This window comes from Adiantum capillus-veneris, chromosome 2 (genome assembly GCF_014529385.1).
Source record: "Adiantum capillus-veneris isolate H3 chromosome 2, ASM1452938v2, whole genome shotgun sequence".
Lineage (NCBI taxonomy): Eukaryota > Viridiplantae > Streptophyta > Polypodiopsida > Polypodiales > Pteridaceae > Adiantum > Adiantum capillus-veneris.
Genome location: NC_140932.1, coordinates 15,123,777 through 15,148,666, shown reverse-complemented (window position 1 = coordinate 15,148,666; position 24,890 = coordinate 15,123,777). Strand labels below are relative to the sequence as shown.

General features: G+C 40.9%; 1 protein-coding gene across 1 annotated transcript; it reads right to left on the bottom strand.

Moving 5' to 3' along the window:
* Nucleotides 1-3,717: 3,717 nt before the first annotated feature.
* On the bottom strand, nucleotides 3,718-20,692 carry LOC147462407 (uncharacterized). Its single transcript, XM_086493586.1, has 3 exons — nucleotides 20,216-20,692; nucleotides 20,021-20,122; nucleotides 3,718-3,813 (listed from the first exon to the last, which is right to left on the bottom strand). The coding sequence occupies exons 1-3, from the start codon at nucleotides 20,690-20,692 to the stop codon at nucleotides 3,718-3,720; spliced, it is 675 nt and encodes a 224-aa protein (XP_086349712.1).
* Nucleotides 20,693-24,890: the final 4,198 nt, after the last annotated feature.

Below are 24,890 nucleotides of genomic sequence, written 5' to 3'. Positions count from 1 at the left end.
TCAAACATGTTTGTGAAGGCTATATTCTGGGTAAAATGCAGCGTTCTAAGTTTCCAAAGGATGGTTCAGTTAGGGCCACATGCAGGTTGCAGCTTGTGCATAGTGATGTTTGTGGGCCCATGCAAACTCCGTCCTTGGGCAATTACGTGTACTTCGTGACTTTCATTGATGATTACTCCAGGCATGCATGGGTATTTCCGCTTAAAGCGAAGTCCGAAGTTTTTATGTGCTTCAAACAATTTTTGGCTATGGCTGAAAATGTCTCAAAATGTACTATGGGCACCCTCCGTTCCGATCGAGGGGGGGAGTATATGTCTCATGAATTTAATGCATTTCTGGCTAGTCGTGGGATAAAACACCAATGTACAGTGCCTTATACACCTCAGCAAAATGGTGTTGCTGAGAGGAAAAACAGGTCACTAACGGAAATGGCACGATGTATGGTCAAAAGTCAAGCTTTGCCGCATTCTTTTTGGCTTGAGGCTATCATGTGTGCCACTTATGTACTTAACAGGTGTCCTACGAAAGCTTTGCAGTCTATTACTCCATATGAAGCATGGCATGATAGAAAGTCTTCTATTGAGCACATGCGTGTTTTTGGCTGTTTGGCATATGCTTTGGTGCCACAAGTGCAGCGCAAAAAATTGGATGATAAGGCTGTCAAATGTATTTTTGTTGGTTATAGTGCTGAAAGCAACGGTTACAGGTTGTATCATCTGCAAACAAAACGTATTCTGGTTTCACGGGATGTAGTGTTTGTGGAAGACTCTGTTCAGCCCTTGCTGTCATGTACTAGAGACAGTAATGTAAGCTCACAGGACATTTATGACACTTTGTTGCCTCTTTTCAGTGGTGGAAATACGAATGTAAGTTCCAATGAGGAAAATGTACAGCCTATGGGGGTTTCTGAAAATATTTTAGAACAGCCTATTAGTGATGCAGATGTACATGATGTACTTGATGAGGAAAGGGCTGAAAATGAGCAGGCTAGAGGTATGCCAAAATGGTTGGTGCACACTTTGCGTGACAGTAAATTGGATGCACCTTTATCTAGTCGTACTCGTTCAAGCTCTCGCCATGCATCTTATGCATTAGATTGTTATGCTTTGGCTATGTCTAGTTTACATGATGTTGAGGAGCCTCTGTCTTTTGATGAAGCACAAAATTCAGAAAATTGGATTGCTGCCATGAAATCAGAATATGATGCACTTATAGAGAATGACACATGGACTTTATGTGATTTGCCTCCTTGCAAAAAGGCCATTGGTACGAAGTGGGTTTACAAGTTGAAACGCAAGCCGGATGGTGAGATCGATTGCCATAAGGCTCGACTTGTTGCAAAGGGTTATGCACAACAAAAAGGCATAGATTATGAAGAGACTTTTGCTCCCACTTGTCGTATGACTACTGTGCGTTTTCTATGTGCATTGGCAGCTCATTTTGGTTGGGATGTACATCAATCAGACATTGTTACTGCTTTCTTGAATGGTGATATATTTGAGGAAGTTTATGTAACGCAGCCTCGCGGTTTTGTCATAAAAGGACAAGAGGACAAAGTGTGCAAATGTAAGAAGGCTTTGTATGGGTTGAAGCAATCTCCTCGTGCTTGGTATGAGAAAGCTGACACTCATTTGGTTAAACGAGGCTTTCGTAACAGTCCAGCAGAAAGCACATTGTATGTAAAGCGTGAGGATGATGTATTTCTCATTGTGGTTCTTTATGTTGATGATTTGCTGATCACTGGACCAAATGAGAGACATATTGCTGAACTTAAGGCTGATTTGAATGCTACTTTCAAGATGAAAGATTTGGGGCTGTTGCATCATTACTTGGGTATACAGTTTAAGCAGTGTGATGGTGGTATTGCCTTGTGTCAGAAAAGTTACATAGAGACATTGCTATGTAAGTTTGGACTTGAGGATTGCAAACCTATTGCCCCTCCCATGGAAACAGGTTTGAAGTTGAGTCTACATGATGCTGGCGATCCTGCTGATGTCACTCTTTACCAAACTGCTGTTGGCTGCCTCATTTATGTATGCAACACGAGGCCAGATATTCAATTTGCAGTCTCACAGGTCAACAGATTTATGCATAGCCCAGGGTCTAAGCATTGGCAGGCTGTCAAGAGGATTTTCCGCTACCTTAGTGGCACTTTACATCTTGGCTTGTTTTATCCCAAGGAGGGATCATTGCCGCCAGACTTACATGCTTTTTCGGACTCAGATTGGGCTGGTTGTTTTGACACGCGAGTGTCCACAAGTGGTTTTTGTTTCATGCTTGGCAGTTCATGTATATCATGGTTGAGCAAGAAGCAACCTACTGTGGCCACTTCGAGTTGTGAGGCTGAGTACAGGGCAGTCTTCACAGCTACGGTTGAGTGTGTATGGCTCAGACGCCTTATGGATGACTTGGGTGTTGGACAGGACACTGCCAACACTATCTACACTGCAAGTCAGAGCGCATTGGCAGTTGCGAGGAACCCAGTTTTTCATGCTCGCACAACGCACATTGAGGTGCATTACCATTATGTCAGGGAGAGGCTCTTAGCAGGAGAGATCAGCTTGGCTTATGTGCCAACACAGGACAACCTTGCAGATCTTTTCAAAAAGGCATTGTCTCGTGAGAAGCTTGAAGCTTTCCGCAAAGCTTTGGGCTTACTCCCCTTTGTGGACTGATCCTGTCCTCAGGGCATGGCACTTCCCTTTACTCATGTGCCAGCTCTCGTTCACCGCATCACTCCAGGGGGGATTTGTTACCATATACATGTGGTAGTGATGTGTGTGAACACACTAGGACCGCCGGGGCATTTTTTCCCTCTTTAGGAGGTTTTTTTCCCCCGTGCATTGTATATACGCCTATCACTCTAGGGCTATCCATCTTTCCATTGCACACTAAGTAACACACTCTCTATCGTGTGCCTTGAGCTTCCTTCGTCTTCTCCAAGCTGTGTGTGTTTCTCTGCAACCCTAAATCCAACAGGTTGAGGATACCTTAGCCCAATTTGTGGAAGTTATAGGGCCAAAATAGTTTTTTTGGACTTTTAATATGCTGTCCCATTTCCGCTGCAAGAAAGGACTAGGTCTTCTTCTAAGGCTATAGACCCAAGCCATTGTCAATGGTAAAGGTCTATTCCTTGGATTTTTCTGGTTTAGAGACGCTGATTTTTACTAGGCCTAGAGACCTGTTGAGGATCCCATTCCGATCTTGGTATAGGCCTGTTGGGGATCTCACAACGGAGACCAACTCTGGATGCAGGACGAGGTGACTAATGTTTGTCCCTTGTACATGTGGAGGATTCACTTGCTATGTCTACTTCTAAACATCCTTGCTTAAGCGATGAATACTTTTCTCCATTCGGACGTGGGATTCTTGGGGTGTTTGGGTAGCTACAGATAGCTTTGTTATTTCTACATCTTTCTCTGCCAATTGTGTCATGTAAATATCTTTCTCCTTTTTGAGTTGTATGTCGGCCCCTTCAACTATCAATGCCAGCTCATCCCGTGTGAAAGTGACACAACTCCCCCTAATATCATGGGTGGCTATAGTTGTCTCCTTCGAGGAAAATTCTACTGGTCGTTGCTGCACAAAATGTACATACAATATTTTTGCAAAATATAGCGTACAATCTGCATTGTGCAATGGGTGGCCATAAACTTCCAAGTAGATCCTCTCATTGTTATCTTTAATCGCTTTTTTTTAATCTTTTTCAAAGAGCATCTAAAGACAGACCCTAATCATGTCCAGCGACCGCTTGTTGAACTTGAGCTTCATCTTGAGCCTATCCCCTGTTCGCTCATTGCATTGTAGATTTGACTGCAACATTGCCATATACTCAGAGAGCTCTACACAACAACGCCAAGCATTCCACGAGAAATGGAGCACACGCCCTAACGCGTCTACGAGATATTTGTTGTCATAAGTGTATTAAACAATGCTTGTTTTCTGTGTGCAAGTAGTCATTAGAATTGTGGCAACATAAACTACGCATAGATGCCCATAGATTTCAATTTCAGACACTTTCAAAATTATGCTCTGTCTTCATACTCGTTTTTTGCAGATGGGTTTGGAGTGAGGGTTTTGAGTGTAGAGGCTTTGGGACATGTACATCCTAGTGAGGGGATGACAGATTGTAAATAGAAAGACATTTGTCTCATTGAACTCTATTTTTAGTTTAACCTATGGTAGCCTTAATATATAAGGTACCTAGGTCATTTTGTAAAGAGAACTTTATCTTAATCAAACTTTTGAGCTGCCATCAACAATTGTGTGTGAGAGAGGAAGAGATAGAGAACGTGAGCTTCATCCTGGTGCTACCTCGTGTGCTTGCTCATCGCATTGGAGATCTGACTGCACCATTGTAGACTCGGAGAGAGATACGCAACAATGCCAAGCATTCCACACGAAATGGAGCACTGGTAACGCGTCTACGAGCTATTTGTGGTCATAAGTGCATCAAATGATGTCTATTTTATGCGTGCAAGTAGTCATTAGAATTTTTGTGACATAAGCTACACATAAGTACTCGTAGATTTTAGTTTCAGACACTTTCAAATTTCTGCTCTATCTTCATGCGCGTTTTTTGCAGATAGGCTTGGAGTGAGGGTTTTGAGTGTAGAGGCTTTGGGACAGGTGTATCCTAGTGAGGGGATGGTGTTCCTTAAGTTTCATGTGGTCTGGTGAGTTTCCTTTTGTTTTTTTGTATGTGGGTTGGGTGGTGTACTTGAGAGCATTCAGATTCCTGATCTTGGCTTAGTTGGCCTTCCAGAGTGTTGTATGTGTGGGATGGTCTCAGCCTAACAAGCTATAAAGATTTCCTCCGTGTGCCTATCTTGTCATTTGTTTCCTCGATTGACATTATGTTGATCTAGGTAGAGTTTCATGCACTTTATAGATGGTGTGATTCGCTCTCGCAACATTGGCGCCATTGCTGAGGATACAAGGACTTGAGTAGATAATCCTACTAACACTCGTGTGATGGTTTCTTGCTTTAGTTCGACTAAAGAGAGAATTTTTCTTAAGTGGATCTGGAAAATGATATTCCGAGATCAAGTGGACAGTTGGGAAGCGTGTGTCTTGCCGAGGGTTTGTAACTAGACAGTTGGGAAGCGTGTGTCTTGCCGAGGGTTTGTAACTAGATAGATTTAGTTAGGATTTGTAGTATTAGTTGTAGATTAGAGTAGTTGTTGGTGGTCGAGTGATTTGTGAGGTGATAAAGCATTTGCTAGTCCGTGTGTGGTAGTGAAGCGTTTTTCTAGTCATAAATGCAAAACCCATATGATGTGTAGGAGTAGCTTTAAGTTAGTAATCTGATTTTGATCTAGAGCTATTCATCACTGATATATTTGTTGAAGTGCTTGTTTGCATTTAAAATCAAGAAAAAGTTTGATTTTGAGGGTAAAAATGAAATAAACAGGTTTTTGTGGACATATTTACATGACGAATTGATGTTGTGCATATAAGAGGACATTTGGAAGAGTTATATGGAGAAAAAATGAGATTCTACAAACTTGGACACCATACGCGTATGATGTCTCAAGAGGCATCTGGAGACCAAATTTGACAAATCTGATTGTACCAGAGTGTTCAAAAGGTGTGTTTTACCCTGAGTACACCTTGAGACTAGGGTTTTTACCAACCCTTAGTACCCAAAAGACAAAAGACTGAGTGTCAAAAACGGAAAAAGGAGAAAATTGTGTTTCTGAGCATATTTTTGCATGAAAATTGGTAAAAGTGCTTGAAAACCAGTGATGGAGACTTGGGGATGCTTGTGCTTGAATTTTGGCAAAAAATCCATCAACATACATCATACGCATATGCTGTCTGAAGGGTAATTATGGCAGCCAAAATGAACTTTTGACTTTACACCCCTATTTTGCATCTTGTGTTGAGCCATACACCAAATGTCATTTCATTTGGGCATATAGATTGAGAATTGAGGGGATTTTACTCTTTCGAGGAATCTCCTTGTCAAAAAGTGGTAAATTTGTGAAATTTTGATTTCAAAAATTTGTTGTGAGCACATGTGCATGTTGTACAGACCAAGGAGGACCTGGGGTAAAAACAGAAGTCCATTCTGACCAAATACACATCATACGCATTTGGTGTCCTAGAGGTTAGATCTGGGTCAAATCGTACATCTGAGTACATCCTGGTGATCTAAAGAAGTTAAGAAGCAAATAGGAAAAATTCCATTGAATTTGAAGCATTTTTGGGCTTGTAAGGCCACAAGACGGATCTAGACAAAGTGAATGCTTGATTTGATCATATCTAGCACAAAAGGTGTTGGAATTGAATTTTGAAATTTGCATTGAATTGCTTGTGTAGTGAGGGACCTCTAGAGTGAGTTTCACCTCAATTTGACCAGCTAGATATCATACACGTATGATGTCTAAAGGGAAATTTTACGGACCAAAGCTAATGTCAGAGCTTACCAGGGTGCTTAGCACCTCAAAAAAAGGTTAAAGACCAAATTTCATTCAATTTGGATCACTTTTGGTTTAGCTAACCTCCTAGAGAAGTTGCAAGCAACTAAACAAAAAAAGGAGTGATGGACCTAACTAAAAGTATCAGAATTACAAACTAAGACTTGAAGTGGCTAGAGTACATCAAGGTGAGTCTATAGTTAAAGTTTGCAGCAAATCTGAGTCAAGAGACATCATACGCGTACAAAGACTTCAAGAACAGGTTGAAGCCAAACAAGAACCATGAGAAGAAAGGGGATGGTGTCATTGGATTTTTTTCTTCTGAGTAACTTAAACATGCATGGAGTAGGTCTATTGTGAGACCAATGAGTCTGCAACAAGTCTCACCTCCCAACCTCTGCCCCTTATATATGCAAACCCCGAGCTTCGGCTAGCCCCTAGCCTCTAGCCCTTGGCCTGACATTACTCCCCCCTTGGAGAAGCATTTTCATAACAAAAGTGGGAAATCTCTTCTTAATAACATTAATGTTTTTCCAAGCGGCACCTTCCTCATGTATGTCTTTCCACTTGATTAATGCTTGTCGATACACCTGATGACGTGTACATAGATAATGATAGTTGAGAATGCGCTCAGGTTTATGCGGCTTGGTTGGAGGTTTGATGAAATCAACCAAAATTTGTTAGTCAATGACATTGTCGTCCCTATGTAATCGTTTACATAAATGACTTACATAAAATAACAGATGAATATGAAAGTCTGCATGTAACAAGAGTTTGTAGGCCATATCTCCAACTTGCTTAAGTTTCCTTAAATGCCCACAATATCTGAGAGTTAATTTAGGTGTTGGCCCAGTCTTTAGACTTTTTGAATGCTCTAGCATGCGTAAAAATACTTCTTTCCCTTCCATGAAGGTAACTTGATGACGTTTCTCATCAACATACTTTTTATATCTATCATGTGCTTGTTGAACATTTTGACGAGAAAGTTTCAACATATCCATGTGGTCTTGGACAAAATCCTTGACCTCTTGTGAAGTTTCTCAGTTTCCAACCCCATCATAACTGGTGACCTAGGTTGAAAACCATACATGAGCATGAAAGGACTAAAATCAATCATCACATGCTTGGCACTATTGGAAGAAAATTCTAGAAAAGGGAGATAATCTTACCAATTTGATATGATTTTTGCTAATGGATGCTCTTAGCATGTCCTCTAGCTCTTAATTAACATGTTCAATCAAACCATCTGTATCAATATTATGTGCAATATTGATGTTGAGTTGAGTACCCAATCATTTAAACACAGCTCTCTAGAAATGACTGTTAAACTTGGGATCACAATCACACACAATATTGTTGGGCATTTGGTACAACGTACGATTGTCAACAAATAACTTAGCTAGCCCTAGAGTCTTAATTGTGGACTTGGTTGGAATATATTTGCAAAGTTTAGTCAAACGATCTACTACCAGCCATACCCAATCATGACCTCATATAGTGGTTGGTAAACCCACAATCAAATCCATAGAGATACTTTTCCATTTACCGTTAGGAATGTCCAATGGATGCAAGAGACCTCCCACTTCCAAATGCTCATCTTTATTCACTTGAAATTCTTGGCAAGTGAATAAAGATGTCTTGGCAATGCAAGACATAGTCGTGAACGTAGCCATGTAAACCTAGCTAGTAAAATTATCATCATACAAGTTCATAAGTTGTCTTTATGCATGGGTGCCGTGCACCGGGACTATCATGACATTCATAACAAATTTGGCACCATGTCTGCGTTCGTCAACTCTCTGCACCTCATCACTTGAAAGAGGAGAACTGGGTGTGGAGGTTAAAGACACACTACCAGCATTGGAGCGAGAAGGATCCCTAATTTCACACGGCTCCACACTTTGCAATATGTTTCATCATGCTCATATTTTCCCTTTAGAGATTTCAAAAACTCACTTCAAAGGTCTGTGAAGAGAAGAGAGTTGATCTCAGGCATATAACTAAGAGCATTAGCTACCACATTGTATCGTTCTTTATGATACCAGAGCTTTGCATTATACTATTAAAGAATCGCAGTCCACCTAGACTTTTGATCCTTCAAATCAATTTGTTGTGAAAACCATTTTATCCTTTTATGGTCAAACATAATCCTAAACTAAACCCCATACAGATAATGCCGCCACATTTTCAAACCAGACACCATTGCGTAGAGTTCTCATTTGTAAGTAGAGTAATTCTGTTGTATAGAATCACGCTTCTTTCTTTCAAATGCAATTGACCTTCCCTCTTATAGAAGGACTACTCCAATAGCACGATTACTAGCATCCTTTTCTAACATAAACAATTTCATAGGGTCCACAATTGCTAAAATAGGAGCTATAGCTAATGCGTTCTTGAGAGCATCGATACTTTTTTGTTGAGCTTCTCCCCGTTGAAAGGTTTTCCCCTTGGTATTTCCTTCTTCTCCCTTGCAATAATCTCCTACCTTATTCATGGGAACTGGTTTTGCATGATACTTTTACAAAAAGATGGAATGGAGGCAAAAGCTAGCTGCAAGCCTGCATAAGCAAAGCAAGGCTTTCAGTTGGTCCGCCATCGAAACAACAATATGAGCATAGTTTTAACGAACCGTCGATAAAAACCTACAAATCCCAAGAAATTTTCAGCTCTTCCAAATTTTTAGGAGAAGGCCGTTTTCTAATGGCATCCACTTTGGCTGCTCCAAATAATGAGTTTCCTCCTTGACGCATGCCCTTTCTTGCCACACTTGAAACATTAGTTATCCTTGCGATCCATGCCCTTTCTTTCCACACTTGAAACATCAATTATCCTTGCGATAATGCTCAAGCTCTTCAGGAAAGAGTTTGTTTTTGTCTTTGTAAACTCCCTTCTCCTTACCTTTGTTTTTGCCTTTGTAAACTCCCTTCTCCTTAGCTTTGTTGTTATTGGATTTGCCCTTAGGAGACTTTTTGACATTTTCCTTCCCCTTAGGTTCATTAGAACCCTTGTTTTTCATGGGCTTAAGATCTCTCTCTGCCCGTGTTTGGAAATTGATTTGAGAAGCCACCATAGTATGGTGTATAACTGCGGATATGGTGCATGGCCTTTGGGAGTTGACATAATCCACCATTTCTTCAGTTAAGCCCGCACAAAATTGTTGTTTTTGCTCTCCAAAATCCATCTTTTTGAAGACATCAGCTTTGAGATGTAAGTCTCAAAACTTGTCTACATATTTATGAATGGATTCATAGGGAGAGAGCTTCAAGCTTTGCCATTCGGTGAGTACTTTATCTTTGGCATCAGTGGCCAAAAACTGCTTCATGATGGAAGCTCTTAGAGCTTTCCATGTTTGTGGAGCTTCACCGTTGGCCCATAGGCTAGACCACCATTGCCTGGCAGACTTTTGAAAGTGCATAGCTACATGTCATAGCTTAAAGGACTCCGTGAATCCCTCATCTCCAAACGCCGCATCAAATTGTTGGATAAAGGCCAAGACTTTGTCCATAGCACCAAAGGTGCTATTGTAGGTAAGAAAAGAGATGCTCTTTCCTCCCTCTTTGAACTTCTTGAGTTTGGACGACCTCTTCCATGCGGCATAGGATTTTCTATGGCCTCTTCTTTTTGATGGTTCAAAAGTTGCACCATCGCTTTCTTCAGAAGATGAAGAATTTGAGGAAGATGGAGAAGAGGGTGACCTCTTTCTTGCCTTTTTCTTGCCTTGGTTCTCTTTGTTTGCACCATCACTTTCTTTATAAGAGGAAGAGGATAAAGAAGATGGATAAGAGGGTGTCCTCTTGCTCGCCTTTTTCTTCTCTTGCTTTCTACCATCCCTCTTTGAATTATGGTGTGCAGAAGTGTGTGACGGTCTTCTCTATTTAGGAGGTGATGGAGAGCGTTTTTCCCGCCATCTTTGTGGAGCCATCTCCACCAAGTTGATAGGAGACTCACTTCTTTCTCGTTCCTTCGGTGGGGGCTCTTGAGTTCTCCTTTCAGAAGGAGATGCGTCATCAAGAAGCAAATTTTTGAGCCCTTCGTATGGATCCTCTTCTTCTTCCCAAATCGAAGAGAGGCCTCTTTTGGAAGTCTCACAAGGAGGCTTCGTAGGTACTCTTTCATCGTGTTGGGGAGCTTGGAGAATCCCATGAGCACGAAGCTACCGTTTCACTTCACTTTCGAGGGATGGATTGCCCATGGCCATGTGAAATTAATTTTGAGCAGGCTACTCATGATGCCCATGTGATTGTTAACTACCTTGTTTCTAGGCTTCGAAGATGGTGAGAGCTAGCGGGGTATGAGAGTAGATTGAGAGGAAGGAGTAGTCTTACAAGAAATGTGTACATCTCCTCACATAATCACTCATATTAGCATAGCATAGCTTAGTAATTAGCATGGTAGAGGAGATGAGCATGCATTGAAGCTTGGCTCTTGGTTGGATTTGCATCACAAAGCCAAGCGTTTTTGGTGTAGGCCTCCCTTCTCACAAGCTTGGAGTAGGTGATAAACTTTCCATTAAAGCTTGAGAAGGAGAGAGACAGTATTCTTGCTTCACATGAGCTAGTGTGAGTGTGTGTGGAATAATGCCTTCAAAAATTCAGCCCCCTCTCTGTCTTGGTCGACCACTCTTCCATTTTACTCATGCAGGCACCCCATTGGCCCATGCCAGGCTTAGCCAATGAAAATTGAAAGGTATAAGTGATATCCTTCTGACATGTGTCCCCCTTTCCATTTTTCTGAGAGATTTAGGTAATTATTTAATGCAACTAAACTCTCATTGGACCCCTTTGTCTCCTGGACAATAGGAATCAGGCAAGCCATTGGGTTGTTGAATGCTCATTGGACCCCTTGGGAGACTGTCCAATAGTATTCTAGAGAGATTATTTCTTATTGGTTCTTTTATTAAGTATTTTTAAATGGATTAAAATAGATTTACTCTAGCCTAATTCTCATTGGTCCACCTCCATGGCCATCCAATAGTATTTGAGTGCACCTTGTGGGCATCTGGGCTAAGGAGCTTACGTGTGTCCCTCATTTCCTTTGTGTAAAGGAGTCTTGTGAGTGTATGTGTGTTTCTCTCTCATCCCCTACTTGCAAGGATCACCCCCTCCTATGTAGGAATTATTGAAGTCTTTTTGTACACACACAAAGCATCCAATTTTCCTAAGCTTGATCATTGGACTCAACCTTTGAATTTTTGGAACCTTAGCATTTTGGAAGTCTTAAATGGCTGAACCTTAGGGTCTTTAAAGCCCATTGTTGTACATTGCTCTTTTGCAGATGGCACCCCATTTGGATCCCTATTTTCCCTCCTTTGGATCCCTATTGTGGCCGGTCTGCCAACTTAACCAATATTCTAGCTTTTTCTCCCCTAGTACTTCCCCATATTAAATGATCAATTTAACATGAGAAAATCATTTAGGAAAATTAGATATTAGTTATTATGACAGGTGCTCTCTACTCATTATGGAAACTCTATCCTCAAGTGGTACCTGCATCGTGTCTCTAGGTGGTGATTTATGACTCATCAACATATCTGATTCATGTGATGTAGAAAGCTCTGTGTCTAGTGTGTTCATAGTGTGTGGTGTGATCTCTATAGCCTCTCTAGGCATGGTAGCTCTGGCGATGTAGTGGTAAGGCTTTGGCTCCTATGCTCCATATCAATTGTTGCCTCTACCATGATCTCAACAAAGGTTAGTCTCCTAGGTGGCATGGATGATGTAAATCCTGGAGGTGATCTAAGTCATGCCGGCTCTGTTGACGCTCCTTTCATCGGGTCTACCATAGGCTCAAAAACACTAATCCATAAGAGAAATAGTGTAGTCCACACAACAACATATAGGTAGCCTTATCATAAATGCTCCTATAGGCATCTCGTAAGGAACCTAGTGGGATAGCACTAAATGTGCCGTAGGGAGGATACTCTCCAGGTTTGGCTATCTCTCTCATGTACATCCTCTAATCCTCATTAGAGTACGAGGGTCCAATGTCAAACAAGTGCAAAGATCTAGTCTGTAGAAGCTTAAGGGTGTCTAGGCGATCCTCATGAAGAGCTAACGTAATATGCTCTGGACTATCCCCCGTCATGTGTTTATATCTTGTAGTAAAACCATTAAAAAGGTGCTCTGGTAATGTCGGATGTGCCCAGGCCCTAAGTATCTGGAAACTAGGTGTTTGACGATTTGTGGGCTAAAGTTGGATATATCCATGTTGGATGTCTACATGTGTGTAGATATGCAATCCATCTAGCTCACCATGAACCCACAATAGCGTGTCAAATAGGGCCTCAAGATCCATGATCACCAAACTCTGTCAATCTAGGTCAAATCTAGTGTCAAGGAAGTCTATAAGCAAATGCACTAGCTAGCGTGTGTAATCTAGCAATCAAAGGCTAGCCAAGGTCTAACGTGGAGTTACTACATGTGAACTGGCTCTAAAAATCATATCTAGGCCCAAGTCATGGGTAAGAAATCAATTAATGTACCAAATCAAGCTTTGAATATACTTAAGTATGCTTTGAGGCTTGGTCTTACCTTGTGTGCTCTCTCACCCCCTAGCTTTAGGTCTCGCCCCCTCCTTTGTAGGGATTTTGTTGTCTTTTGGAACACAAGCACCTTAGTCAGCAAGCACGACAAAGCACCTCAAGCTTGGGTAGTGTTCCCACAAGCTCCCTAGTCAGCAAGCATGACAAGCACCTCAAGCATCTTAGTAATCAAGCACGACAAGCACCTCAAGCATCTTAGTCATCAAGCATGACAAGCACCTCAAGCTTGGGCAGGGTTCCCACCTCAAGCTCAGCCCTAGCTTACCTAAGGTCAAAGGGCTTTTAACACAAACCATTGGAGGTCTTTAATGAAGCTAAACCTAAGCTATTTAAGCTCCATTGACTAGCCTTGCTTTTTGAAAAGTCATCTCTCATTTGGACCCCTTTACTTTGGCCCCGTGTTGAGATAGACCTGTAAGCTCTTCTAATTTAATATGAGAAAAGTATTTGGGTTGGCTAGATATATATAAGATTTTATGACATATGGATTTCACACACCCTTGGTTTAAACTCGATTAATTAATCGGATTAGAGAAGGAGGGTCATGACATTTTCCATTTTTAGTGAGCAAGATCCTTTTGAGCTCCCTAATAACTCGATAGAGGTAGAACCTTAGGTACCCCGTAAGGTCCACTATTAAGACTACAAATCCCGACGCTTTTAAGAATCTATTATGTACGAGTTAATAGATCCTTGTCTCCCTTATCATGGCTAATTCATAGGCTCAACCTATCATGCTCAATCAAAGAACCTTCCTTTCTTTAAAAAGAACGGATAACCTTGAAAAGATCTGTTATTACCAATGTGAGATTATTGACAATATAGAAATGGAAAAATACACATTAATTTGTAGATTAATTACTTTGTTTATAACTAAACATGTTGTAACATAACATTTGCAAAGACATGCACAATTTCATCAATATTCAATCAGGCATGCACACATGAACTAACACACACACACACATACAATTCAACACTAGTTCAAGGTTGAACTTTTTGGAGCTAACCCCCTCTTTGAAAGGACTTTTTAATAACTACTCACTTCAACCAAAGATCATTTGATTACTTACAATGCTAGTCACACTTCTTGCTAATCAAATTAGAAGGATGGAGACTCTAGAATTTGACATCATACTGTGAATATACTTTATCAACAATTAACTCATAGGACTCAATCTCAAGGCCTTAAACACCTCGCGAGTGATAAGATCTACAAAGATTAAGAAATCAGGTTCAAAAAGAGAATTATATAAGCATTAAGAAAAGTAGTAACATGTTTTGTTGTTAATTAGCATAAGCAATATACTTAGTTATGGAGAGAGAGAGAGAGAGAGAGAGAGAGAGAGAGAGGGTGAGCCTTGAGAAGAGCACGGAGACCTTTCTTTAAACTGAGGATTGCTTGGAGCTTCAAGATCTAGGAAGACAGAAGTACCTCTACTCTCTTCAATGTAGTCTCACAGAAAAAAAATAATCCCTTTTGCGGTCCTCGAATTGAAAAAAGTTATTCATCTTGCCATTACTAAAAATATAAACGGTCCATTATTCAAGAAACCCCTTCTTTTTTGAGTTATATTAAAAATACTCACACCAAGTTCTTAAGAGGTAGTTTTCTATTTTAACGACTACTTCTTTTACCTTCTCTCTTGTATGGGAGGCTTGTGGACGACATTCCTTATCTCCACATAGCTTTAGATTTTCATGTGTGGATAATAACACCTTGGATCCCATTGCCACCTTTTGGTTAGCCATATTGCCCACCTTTGGAGGCTTTAGGGATTCGTTTCAGACTCTTTTGGACTCATAAATATCCCATTTTTGTCTCATAAAATCCTTGTTGAATACTTATAAAATTCCTTTGGCACTTTCATAAATGAATTAACCTTCTGGAACTCTCAAGTCCTAAAACACATTTTACTAGCCATTTTACATTATTAGCGTTTTTTATATTTTTTATTTTGTCTCACTAGAATGGCCAATTCTAAAGGTAGAAAATAATTTTAATAGACCAAAAATGAAATTTGGTGACATTCACCCTCTCTCTCACACAGATATCGAATCTCTCATATTCTTCTTGCTTTAATGGGAGAATATGTTGGTGCCATTGTTGAACAATAGTGCTATCTTGAAGCACCTCTGTATCACTAAGTCCCCTTCTACACACATCCAAAAGCATTGCATTTGAAGAGGCCTGTGTTGCACTCTATGAGTGTTCTTCTTCCCCACAATTTTTGTCTATGTTGCCATAGCTCAAGAGCTCCAAGGTTTTCATAATAAGGATTTATGTGGTGATGATTCCTCTGCCAATCACTCCATGTTGATTGAGATCTCTCAAGGAGCAATTGTTTCAAGAATTTTCTTCTTTTCTCGGTACACTATCTACCATGGCTTCACATGTCTCAACTCCCCATTTTAATTTAAGCAAGGCTCACATCTTCTTGAGTGGTTTGATCCTCCATTTGATACTTGTATAGCTAGAAAAAATAAGGATGCTACATATGACAATGAGTTGATTTGATTAAAATCAAGAATTTTAATGTGCAAGACATGCATAAATGCTTTAAAGGCTTAACTAGCTACACTTAACGATAACATGACTCATCTCATGGATTTGATAGACCATTTTATGCATCAACAAGATGCAAATACGATAGCCAAGGAGTAAATGCACAAGGAGAATCTCCCTCAAAATAATCCACCCAAGGGGTAGGTTCCTCCCATGAGATTGATTTATTGCAATCTCAAAAGAGGTGGCTGAATTACTCACGCGTATAAAGCCTCCTCATTTTTGTGGTGAGAGGAGAGAGACAGTAACAAAGACACAATGAATACGTTTCCCAGCAAGTGGAGATATATCCATATTTCATACTCTAAATGCCAGCATGTGACTGCAAATGAGTCTCTCACTTGAAGGCAAGGCCTACAACTGGTGGATGACATATAAACCATACACTCATTCCACGATGCAGGCTGCATTTGAAAGTGCTTATTGCAAGAAGTTCCTCCATGCTAATGAGAAGGATAGAAATTGGTCAGATTGGGATACATGTTCAATGATACATCATCCATCATTCACCCAATATAAGTCTCATTTTCAAGATTTCATTCTAAAATGTGATGCATTAGAGGATTCTAAGTGAGTCTATGGTTTTTGTAGAGGTCTAGATCCTGAGCTCAACAAGCAAGTGATACTTCACATGCATCATATCATACTAGCCATGAGAGAAAATATCCTCCTGTAGCTAGTGATAAATCTAACAAAACCAAGGGGCCTTAAGGACCTCTCATTATCAATGACCCAATATAACTCTCATTATTAATATGTCATTGAAAAACTTGATGGATTAGAGGATTATAAGCCATGCATGTCTTTTCTAGAGGTCTAGATTGTGAGCTCAAGAAGCAAGTGATAGTCCATGTGTAGCGTATCATAGGATTCATAAGACAAAATACCCCCCTGTAGATAGTGGGCAATCTAAGTTCTAAGAGAACCAAGAGGCCACAAGTACCTCTCTCCAATGAGGATTTTGAGAGAGCTAAAATATCTCCTTGTAGATAGTGAGCAATCTAAGAGAACTAGGGGGCCTCAAGGACCTCTCTCCAACGAGGACTTTGAGAGAGCTAAGAGGGAAAGCTTTTTTATATTGCTAAGTAGGCAAACATTCTATAAAGGATTGTCCCAATGGGAATTTGGAATGTCCTATAGGAGGATACACCTAGAAAGGGATGTCCATGGTCCTTTTCATCCATTCAAGTCAAGTAGAGTCTTGCATTGATTGTGATGTCTAAAAATATTGTGTTTGAATGCTGATTTTTTGAATCAGACTTCACAATAAAATTTTATAGTTTATTGTCATAGGTTTTGAATTATTGAAAACATCATTTTTGATGTGTTGTCCCATGATTGTTATCTCAGTGAAGTTTTTTGCTTGTGTATTAGGGGTGCAAATGAATCCTTTTGTCACCCCAGCTTGCAAGATAACAAAGGAGTAATAATTCACTTAAACAAAACATGCTTGGTTGAGTAATTAAGATATTATGAATCTTGTAGTAATTTGAATAGGGCCTTGCTCAATTGGCTCCCTATATCTAATGGGTTTCTCTAGTGACACTTTGTAAAGATTTTTCTCTTAAGTTCAATTGGTTCCTATATTGCATGTCAAATATCTCTCCTCTCCTAAACTACTTCTTGTATTGTTCATATGAGGAAATCAAGCCCACTCAAAGACCCACACCACCCTTGGGTTATACACCCTTATGCAATCTAGGTATAGACTTATGTTTTTCCTTTTTTTCTCTACATTACAATCACCATAGTAGCTTGAATGGCATGCATACAATCCTCATAGCCATCATTTTTTTTATTGATGTTTTTTATTTAAGATTCTTTATACAAGATAGTGTGAATGACCAAACTAAATTTGACAAGGGTGATTTGTTTGTTAAGAAAAGGCTGATTTTGAGACCATCATTGCATCCAAAACACCATAGAACCTAACAAATGACTCCACCTTGCCTATTTTGAACACACGGAGTGGAGGAAAACACCTAAGAAAGGCCCAAAAGAGGGGGTTTCCTCCCCTCTGCAATATTAGTGAGAATTTCAAAAAGTGTTACCATTTATTGTGGTAGTGATGTGTGTGAAAACACTTAAGACCATTGGGGCACTTTTTCCCTCATTAGGAGATTTTTCCTTCGTGCATTGTATATGCACCATCACTCTAGGGATAGCTTATCTTTCTATTTGTGCATTAAGCAATACACTCTCTATTGTGTGCCTTGATCTTCTTCATATTCTCCAACTTTTGTGTGCATCCCTACAACCCTTATTTGAACATTTGGTATTAGAGAAGGTGCGTCCTCATGGGCATAGTCACCAGCATCGCTAGCACCCATTGCTCACTTTCTTGGAATTGGGTGAGCATCAAAACGTTGAGTACTACTATGGGAAAGCTTGTGGAGCTCGGTGTGCTCAGAAGTTTGATTCAGGATCATTTTGGCCTCAATGATCCTTTGCTACTTGAGTGGCACTTTACATCTTGGGCTGTTTTATCCCAAGAGGGGACCATAACTTCCAGATTTTCATGCTTTTTTGGACTGAAATTGGGCTGGTTGTTATGTCACATTAGTGTCCACAGGTATTTTTGTTTCATGCTTGGAAATTCATGCATATCATGGTTGAGCAAGAAGCAACTTATCGTGGCCACTTCCAATTGTAAATATGAGTACATGGCAATGTTCAAAGCTACAGTTGAGTGTGTATGGCTCATACGCCTTATGGCCAATTTGGGTGTTGGACATGACACCACCAATATCATTTACACTGACAATTAAAGCACATTGGCAGATACAAGGAACCCAATTTTTCATGCTCTCATAAAGAACATTGAGGCACATTATCACCTCATTATCACTATGCGTGGGAGAGACTCTCAACAAGAGAGATCAACTTAGCTTATGTGACAACGTAGGACAAACGTGGAGATTTGTTCACGAATGCATTGCCTTGTAATAATCTCAAAGCTTTGGGGTTGCTTCCCTTTGTGGATTGATATGTCCTTAGTGCTTGTTACTTTCTAATACACTATGTGCTAGCTCTCGTTCACTACATCACTCCAAGAGGGACTTGTTACCATACATATGGTATTGATGTGTGTGAACACACTTAGGACCATCAAGACACTATTTCCCCTCACTAGAGCTTTTTGTCAAAGTTTGTACCATCTCAAGTGAATAGCCCAAAGTGATCCCAATATTTATTTTGGATTTAGGTATTTATTTTACTTATTTGGGTAGGGCAATTTGCTAAGGTGAGTACATAAAAACACCTAGGCCCCATTGTAAAGGATACTACTTTCATTGCTAAGGTTGGTTGGTTCAAACGTCTCTCTCTCTCTCTCTCTCTCTCTCTATCTATCTCTCTCTCTCTCTCTCTCTCTCTCTCTCTCTCTCTCTCTCTCTCTCTCTCTCATACTTCATGCTTCTCTCCTTGGTTTAACACTTCCACATCATCAACTTTGATGTGGTATCAAAGTTTTGGAGGTGGAGGAGAATGTCAAGCAGTGATAAATTTTGAAGAGGAGGTGCTTCAGTTTTCACTTAGTGTTTTCTTACTTGATCCCTTGTAGCATTTTGAAATGCAGGCAGCCTTGTGTGGTATGATCTTGTGGTGCTCTTGGACGTGCTCCATTGAAGGAGGATGTAGCACAACATTCACTACAAGAGGTTGTGTGCACTTGTGACGCTGTTAGCAACGGAAATACATTGGGTTTTTATACTCCCCGGCGTCGCTAAGACCATCGCTAACAGCATCGATATGAGAACGTCGCTATGACCGTCGCTATATGCGTCTCTATAGCCGTCGCTATATAGCGACGATCATAGAGACTTTTACAGGCCACCTATAGCGATGTTTATAGCAACGTTGAAGAGCCTTATATAGCGACCCTCATAGCGACACCTAAGAGAAAAAAAATTGGTGGAAGGGCATTCAATGCCCTACCACCCATCAACCATATTGAATGTTTCAATAATTGAGTAAACCTAAATGAATCCAAGATACCGAGATTCACCTTTGAAAGAAAGTGCAAGATTAGATATAGACCCAAAGTAGTCACCCACAAGACAATATAACCATTAACTCCATCATCCATAGTATTGTTTGCAGAATAAAGATACAAAAACTAACAAAAGTAAATTGATGAAAGTAAATCAATGACAAGTTTACACATCATAGGCAAAATCAATTGATTGTTAAACTTTGCAAATGTAATAGTTACAACACCATTGTCATTATTGAAAAAATATACATGGTTTTCCAATAGTTATAAAAAGACGTATAAACGTCATCTCATGATACATATGCTATGACAAAAGGAAACTAATGCTATCTAGCTACAGCTAGACTGACATTGTCTAATCAGACATCTCATCGCGTCCAAGCAGCGTATCTGTTGAATTTTGCAAAAAAAAAACAATAAGATAGCTTTCTGTAAGTATAAACATATAATTTATAAAACAATACAACAAATAGAAGAGAGTAAACCCTAATACTAACCATGCCACCGCGAGAACTTAGAATGTCCATCAGGGTGTTTAAGCCCTTCCTGCTTGCGTACTCGCGCTCGTATGGTGTAGGGTCACGTCCTGTCATCGCCCACTATCAAAACATACAAAGAATCCATTATATTAGAATTTAAACCCCCCTTAACCCTAAACTATCAAACCTAAAGAGAAATGTGAAAACACTTACAAAATCGGCCTCAAATGATGCCCACCCGCCGCTCCCCAGGTAGTGCGAGCTCCCTGCCTCTACTCGCGCTTTGGCTACCTCCTTTTGTTGCTTCCACTTGTCGGGATTCTCACGCGCTGCTTTCTTCGCATTCTTCCAATCTTCTTTGGCTAGCCAATCTGGTCTGTTCCACCCATGCTTAATTGCATTTTGCACTTCGAAATGCTTGTGCTTGTAGTATTCGTGCATTCGAACCTTAATCTGGTCTTCATTGAAGCGGTCATCCCGTGTTGAAACGGGAAACTCGTCATGCAGAATGTTGATGAATCTTTTTCTTAAATCACTTGGTACTTCACTCCAGGTGTTTAGTATGTAGTGTCTAAACACCTGAGAGCAAAGACCGCACATGCGCGAGATCACCTTCTTGCCTTCATCATCCAAGATGATGCTGCCACTGAAGTCGACGAAGTAAGACAAGCCGTCTCCCCGATGACGCATGAACTTGGGTGTCCCGACAGGGGTCTCTAGCAGCGTGTCGAGATGGGGGTACGGACGTCAGGTGTCTCCACTGGAGTCTGGGCCCCGAAGCGAGGAGTGTCGACTGGAGTGACTCCTGGAGGATTAGCTAGTGATGTGTTGCTGCTAGGAATGGCCGTCAGTCGTGCAAAACCTGGTGTAGATAGCTATGTCGTGGTTGGTGTGGGGGGCGGGCAAAGAAGGGGAGGGTAAAGAGCCTCGTCGAACACAAGGTGGTGCGAGGCATCGACGGCGGCATCCCCACAACAACCACCGACGCCACCACTAGAGCGTCGGTGCATAGATGAGTGTGAAGATCATGTCATTGACACCAAAGCTTCAGAGCACGCTGAATGATCCGAAACAGAGGGAGATGCTAAAGGAGTAGGAACGCATAATGGTGCTCCAGAGCAATGACACTCCACGTACCACTGTCTCTGTTGGAGTGACAAACAAAGAAGAAAGAAACTCATCATCATCCATACCTACATTAAACACACAAAAATTTAATCTTAATATTGAATGAATGGAGAAGAAAACATGGACAAGTAGAGAGAGAGAGAGAGAGAGAGAGAGAGAGAGAGAGAGAGAGAGAGAGAGAGAGAGAGAGAGAGAGAGAGAGGACTCATAAAGGGGCAGGGATTCCTGCATAGAGAGATTTTGTTGAATTTTTGTGAATTTGTAAAAGCACTGCACTTCGGGTGCGATGGAGACTGAAGCTGCATCACGAAGGTCTGCTCATAGAAGTTGCTTGCCCCACCACTAAATCTAATTGATCGGGTGAAAGAGACGCTGAGAAGCAGTAGTAGTGCTTCTTAGTGTCTCTTTCACCCGATCAACTAGATCTAGCGGTGGGACAAGCATCATCTATATTGAGCAGACCTTCGCAATTGTAGCTTCAATCTCCATCGCACTCGGAGCGCAGTGCTTGTCGTCCCTGCTTGTGAGAATATACCTAGAGCATATGTACCTGGAGTGGACGCAAAGATCATTAAATATAATGATGCAATGATGCATATAGACAAAAATGGACAAAAAGCCACGTGAATACAATATATATTATAAAACGGAGCAAAATTGTTCAAATAAAATATTTATGTCTTTAAGAGGTCTCTCTCTCATCCTCACAAAGCTCAGCATAACTTCCTATATCTATATGGAGCTCTCCATTTAAAAAGATGTCCTTAGTTTCATTTTGTAGATCCTCTGCATGCACCTCATAGAGAGTAGCATCTTGATGCTCATATGGCACCACCTCAACGGCTTCTGACTGAGCATCTTCTTCGATCTCCTCCATTGATGCCGCTATGATTGGCACATGGTAGCCTTCATACATCCATGCACTACAAGGGGCTACCTCTATGACGTACCATCAATTTGATGCAGACTTTGTAGGATGAAATATCACCTTCCAGAGCCACATAACTTACATGAGAGCTTCCAAGCACATAACTTCTAAAATTGGATGTTAATACTTACATATTTACTTGTTCACAATGCTCAGGTAGTATGAAAGTGTCTCTTAGGTCAGTCCATTTCTTAGTTGAATCCACCTCAAGAAAACCAGACTCTCCTCTACGCACAGTAGCGTTGCAACCCTCCATGATTATCTTGAACCATTGCACGTCGAACAAGTTGACAAAAAATCCTGTATAATTGATCCTCAAAACCTCTCGTAGCATGCTGAAGTAAGTGAGTTCCGCCACCATAGGATCTGCATCAGAGGACCGTCATCAACTAGAATGTTGAAATTTTTCCATCATTCCACAATCTTGAGTAAAACGCTTTTTGTCGATCCGTTCCACCCTAAAATGTTGACCTTAACACCATGCTGCTATGTATGACTTATACTATAACCAAAAAAATTATGAGTGGCCGTTCAAACATCTAGAAAGTCACTAGTCGTACATTGCAAACTTACCTTGGCCGCGCAACCCCGAGAGTACTCCCACTCCTCCTCAGTCACTTCTTCACCGCATTGTTGTGTGCTTTTCGATTGGTTGTGCAACCATCTTAAGCTCATGAACATTGGTAGTCTCTCCAGACCCGTCAGATAGTGCATCAGTTGGTCGTCTTCCCGTCTCCACTCAATTCGTGCCCTTTGTCGCTCTTGCTGTGCATCCTCATATTGTGAAATCCACTTTTGCATCACTGGATTGTGAAGCATGCAAAATCGGTTGATTTTAGCCTCTAGATCTTCCATCATCTTCTTCTCAACACCGAGATTGCATATGACAATCCCAGATATGCGCTCATCATCTATGTTCGCCATAGCATGTCCCGAGCTTTATCAAATCCATCTAGCCACTCTCCAATGTACACTAGGGACTCTGATACCAACCAACCTTCTGCCATGCTACCCTCTGGGAGTGCCTTCTGACGCACATATCCCTTGAGCGATTTCATGAAACGTTCTAAAAAGAACATCCATCTAGAATGTACTATGCCAGCTATTTCCACCTCATCAACTATGTGAACAGGAAGATGGACCTGAATGGTTAGCATGGTAGTAGGAAAGTGTTTCTCAAACATGCACACAACCTCCACAGCGTTTAGTTTGGTGAATGGTATGTAGTCTACGTTGATCTCCTTTTGTGAGATCCATTGCACCAACTTCGCAAGTTTTTAAATTGTGTTACGGACGTCAAGAGACAAACATCCCTCAATGGCCACCGATAAAATAAACTGCAAAACACGTGCAGCAATGATATTAAAGTCCACACACGAATTTGTTACACAATTCCCACTATGATATATTCCACTATGAACATACCTGACACATTTTATGCCAGTCATGTGACTTTAAACTGGTAAGCTTTCCTTCTTTAGCAAAACGCATTTGGAGTGAGTGCATTATGCCAGTGGGGGTCCACACAGATCGAATGGTCTCTTTTACTTTATGTTCTTGGGCTCCTGTGAAAATCCATGGTGCTTTAGGGAGTTTTATCAATCCATCGGATGTTGTCTGCGGCCAATATTGCTCCATACGATCCACATTTCTAAGGTCAACCCTGGCTTCCAAAGTATCTTTTCTGCCGGTCCGATGGTCCCATAGCAGATTACCCACATTCTTGAATATGTGCATTGGATCGAGCAAGTGATTGGTCATGAGTTGGGGCCAATATGGCAACTCATACCATAGAGAGAGTCTCTTCATCCCTGGGGGAAAACCATCATCACACATATCCTTTTTCTTTAACCATGCTGCTTGTGCAGACATCCTCGGTGGCTCTCTTCCCAAAAGCCACCGCGTAACACATGATTCTCTGGAAGATACGCTTAATGACCTTCGTAGATTTGCTTCTTCAATGAGGACGCCCGACGTGCATTCAGTCTAGGTCCACATGTGACACATGCTGTGTATCCGCTTGTTTGAAGCCCTGCATGTATACACATGATAATAGATAAGCTTAAGAAAAACCAAGATTTACAGTGTTTGAGTTTAAGTGTAAGTCACATGAGCATTCTGTTAGTCCGGGATAGTCATGCATGGTCCACATTAGAATGCCTCAATCAAAGCATTCCGTCGACCTGTGTGTCGACTCATATCACTACTTCTATGCCAATCCACAATTGTTGCAGCTCTTCCAATAGTGGACGAAGATACACATCCATATTCTTCACTTTATAGCGCCCCGACACAGTCAACTGCAAGGTGTTGATCTTTGACCAAATGGATTGACGCCATCCTTAGCCAGGCCTAGGCGCAAATTTTGAACTTCCCTGGCAAAATCCGACCATGTTTCATCTATATGTTTCCAAGATGCACAATCTACAGGAATCCGTAGCACACCATCCGAAGATTTATTCTCCTCATGCCATGATGCTAGGGTGGCCATGGACTTACATTCGAAGAAATGCTTGATGCGAGGAAGCAGAGGAAAATGTCGCAAAACCTTTTGTGGAATTTTTGTTCCGTGGAGATCTACTCGATATCTCTCGGAATCACATTCCGGACACTTCTCCATGTCTATGTATTCCCCTCTGAAAATAATGCAGTCATTAGGACAAGTGTGCATCAAATTGTAATCCATCCCCAAGTTTTGCAAGATATTTTTTGCTTCCTCTCTGGAATCTGGCATCACATTATTAGCTGGCAGTATGTGCTCTTTGAGCAATCTACACAGCAAAACAAATGCGATACAATTGTGTAAAAATCTATCAGATCATTATACATCTA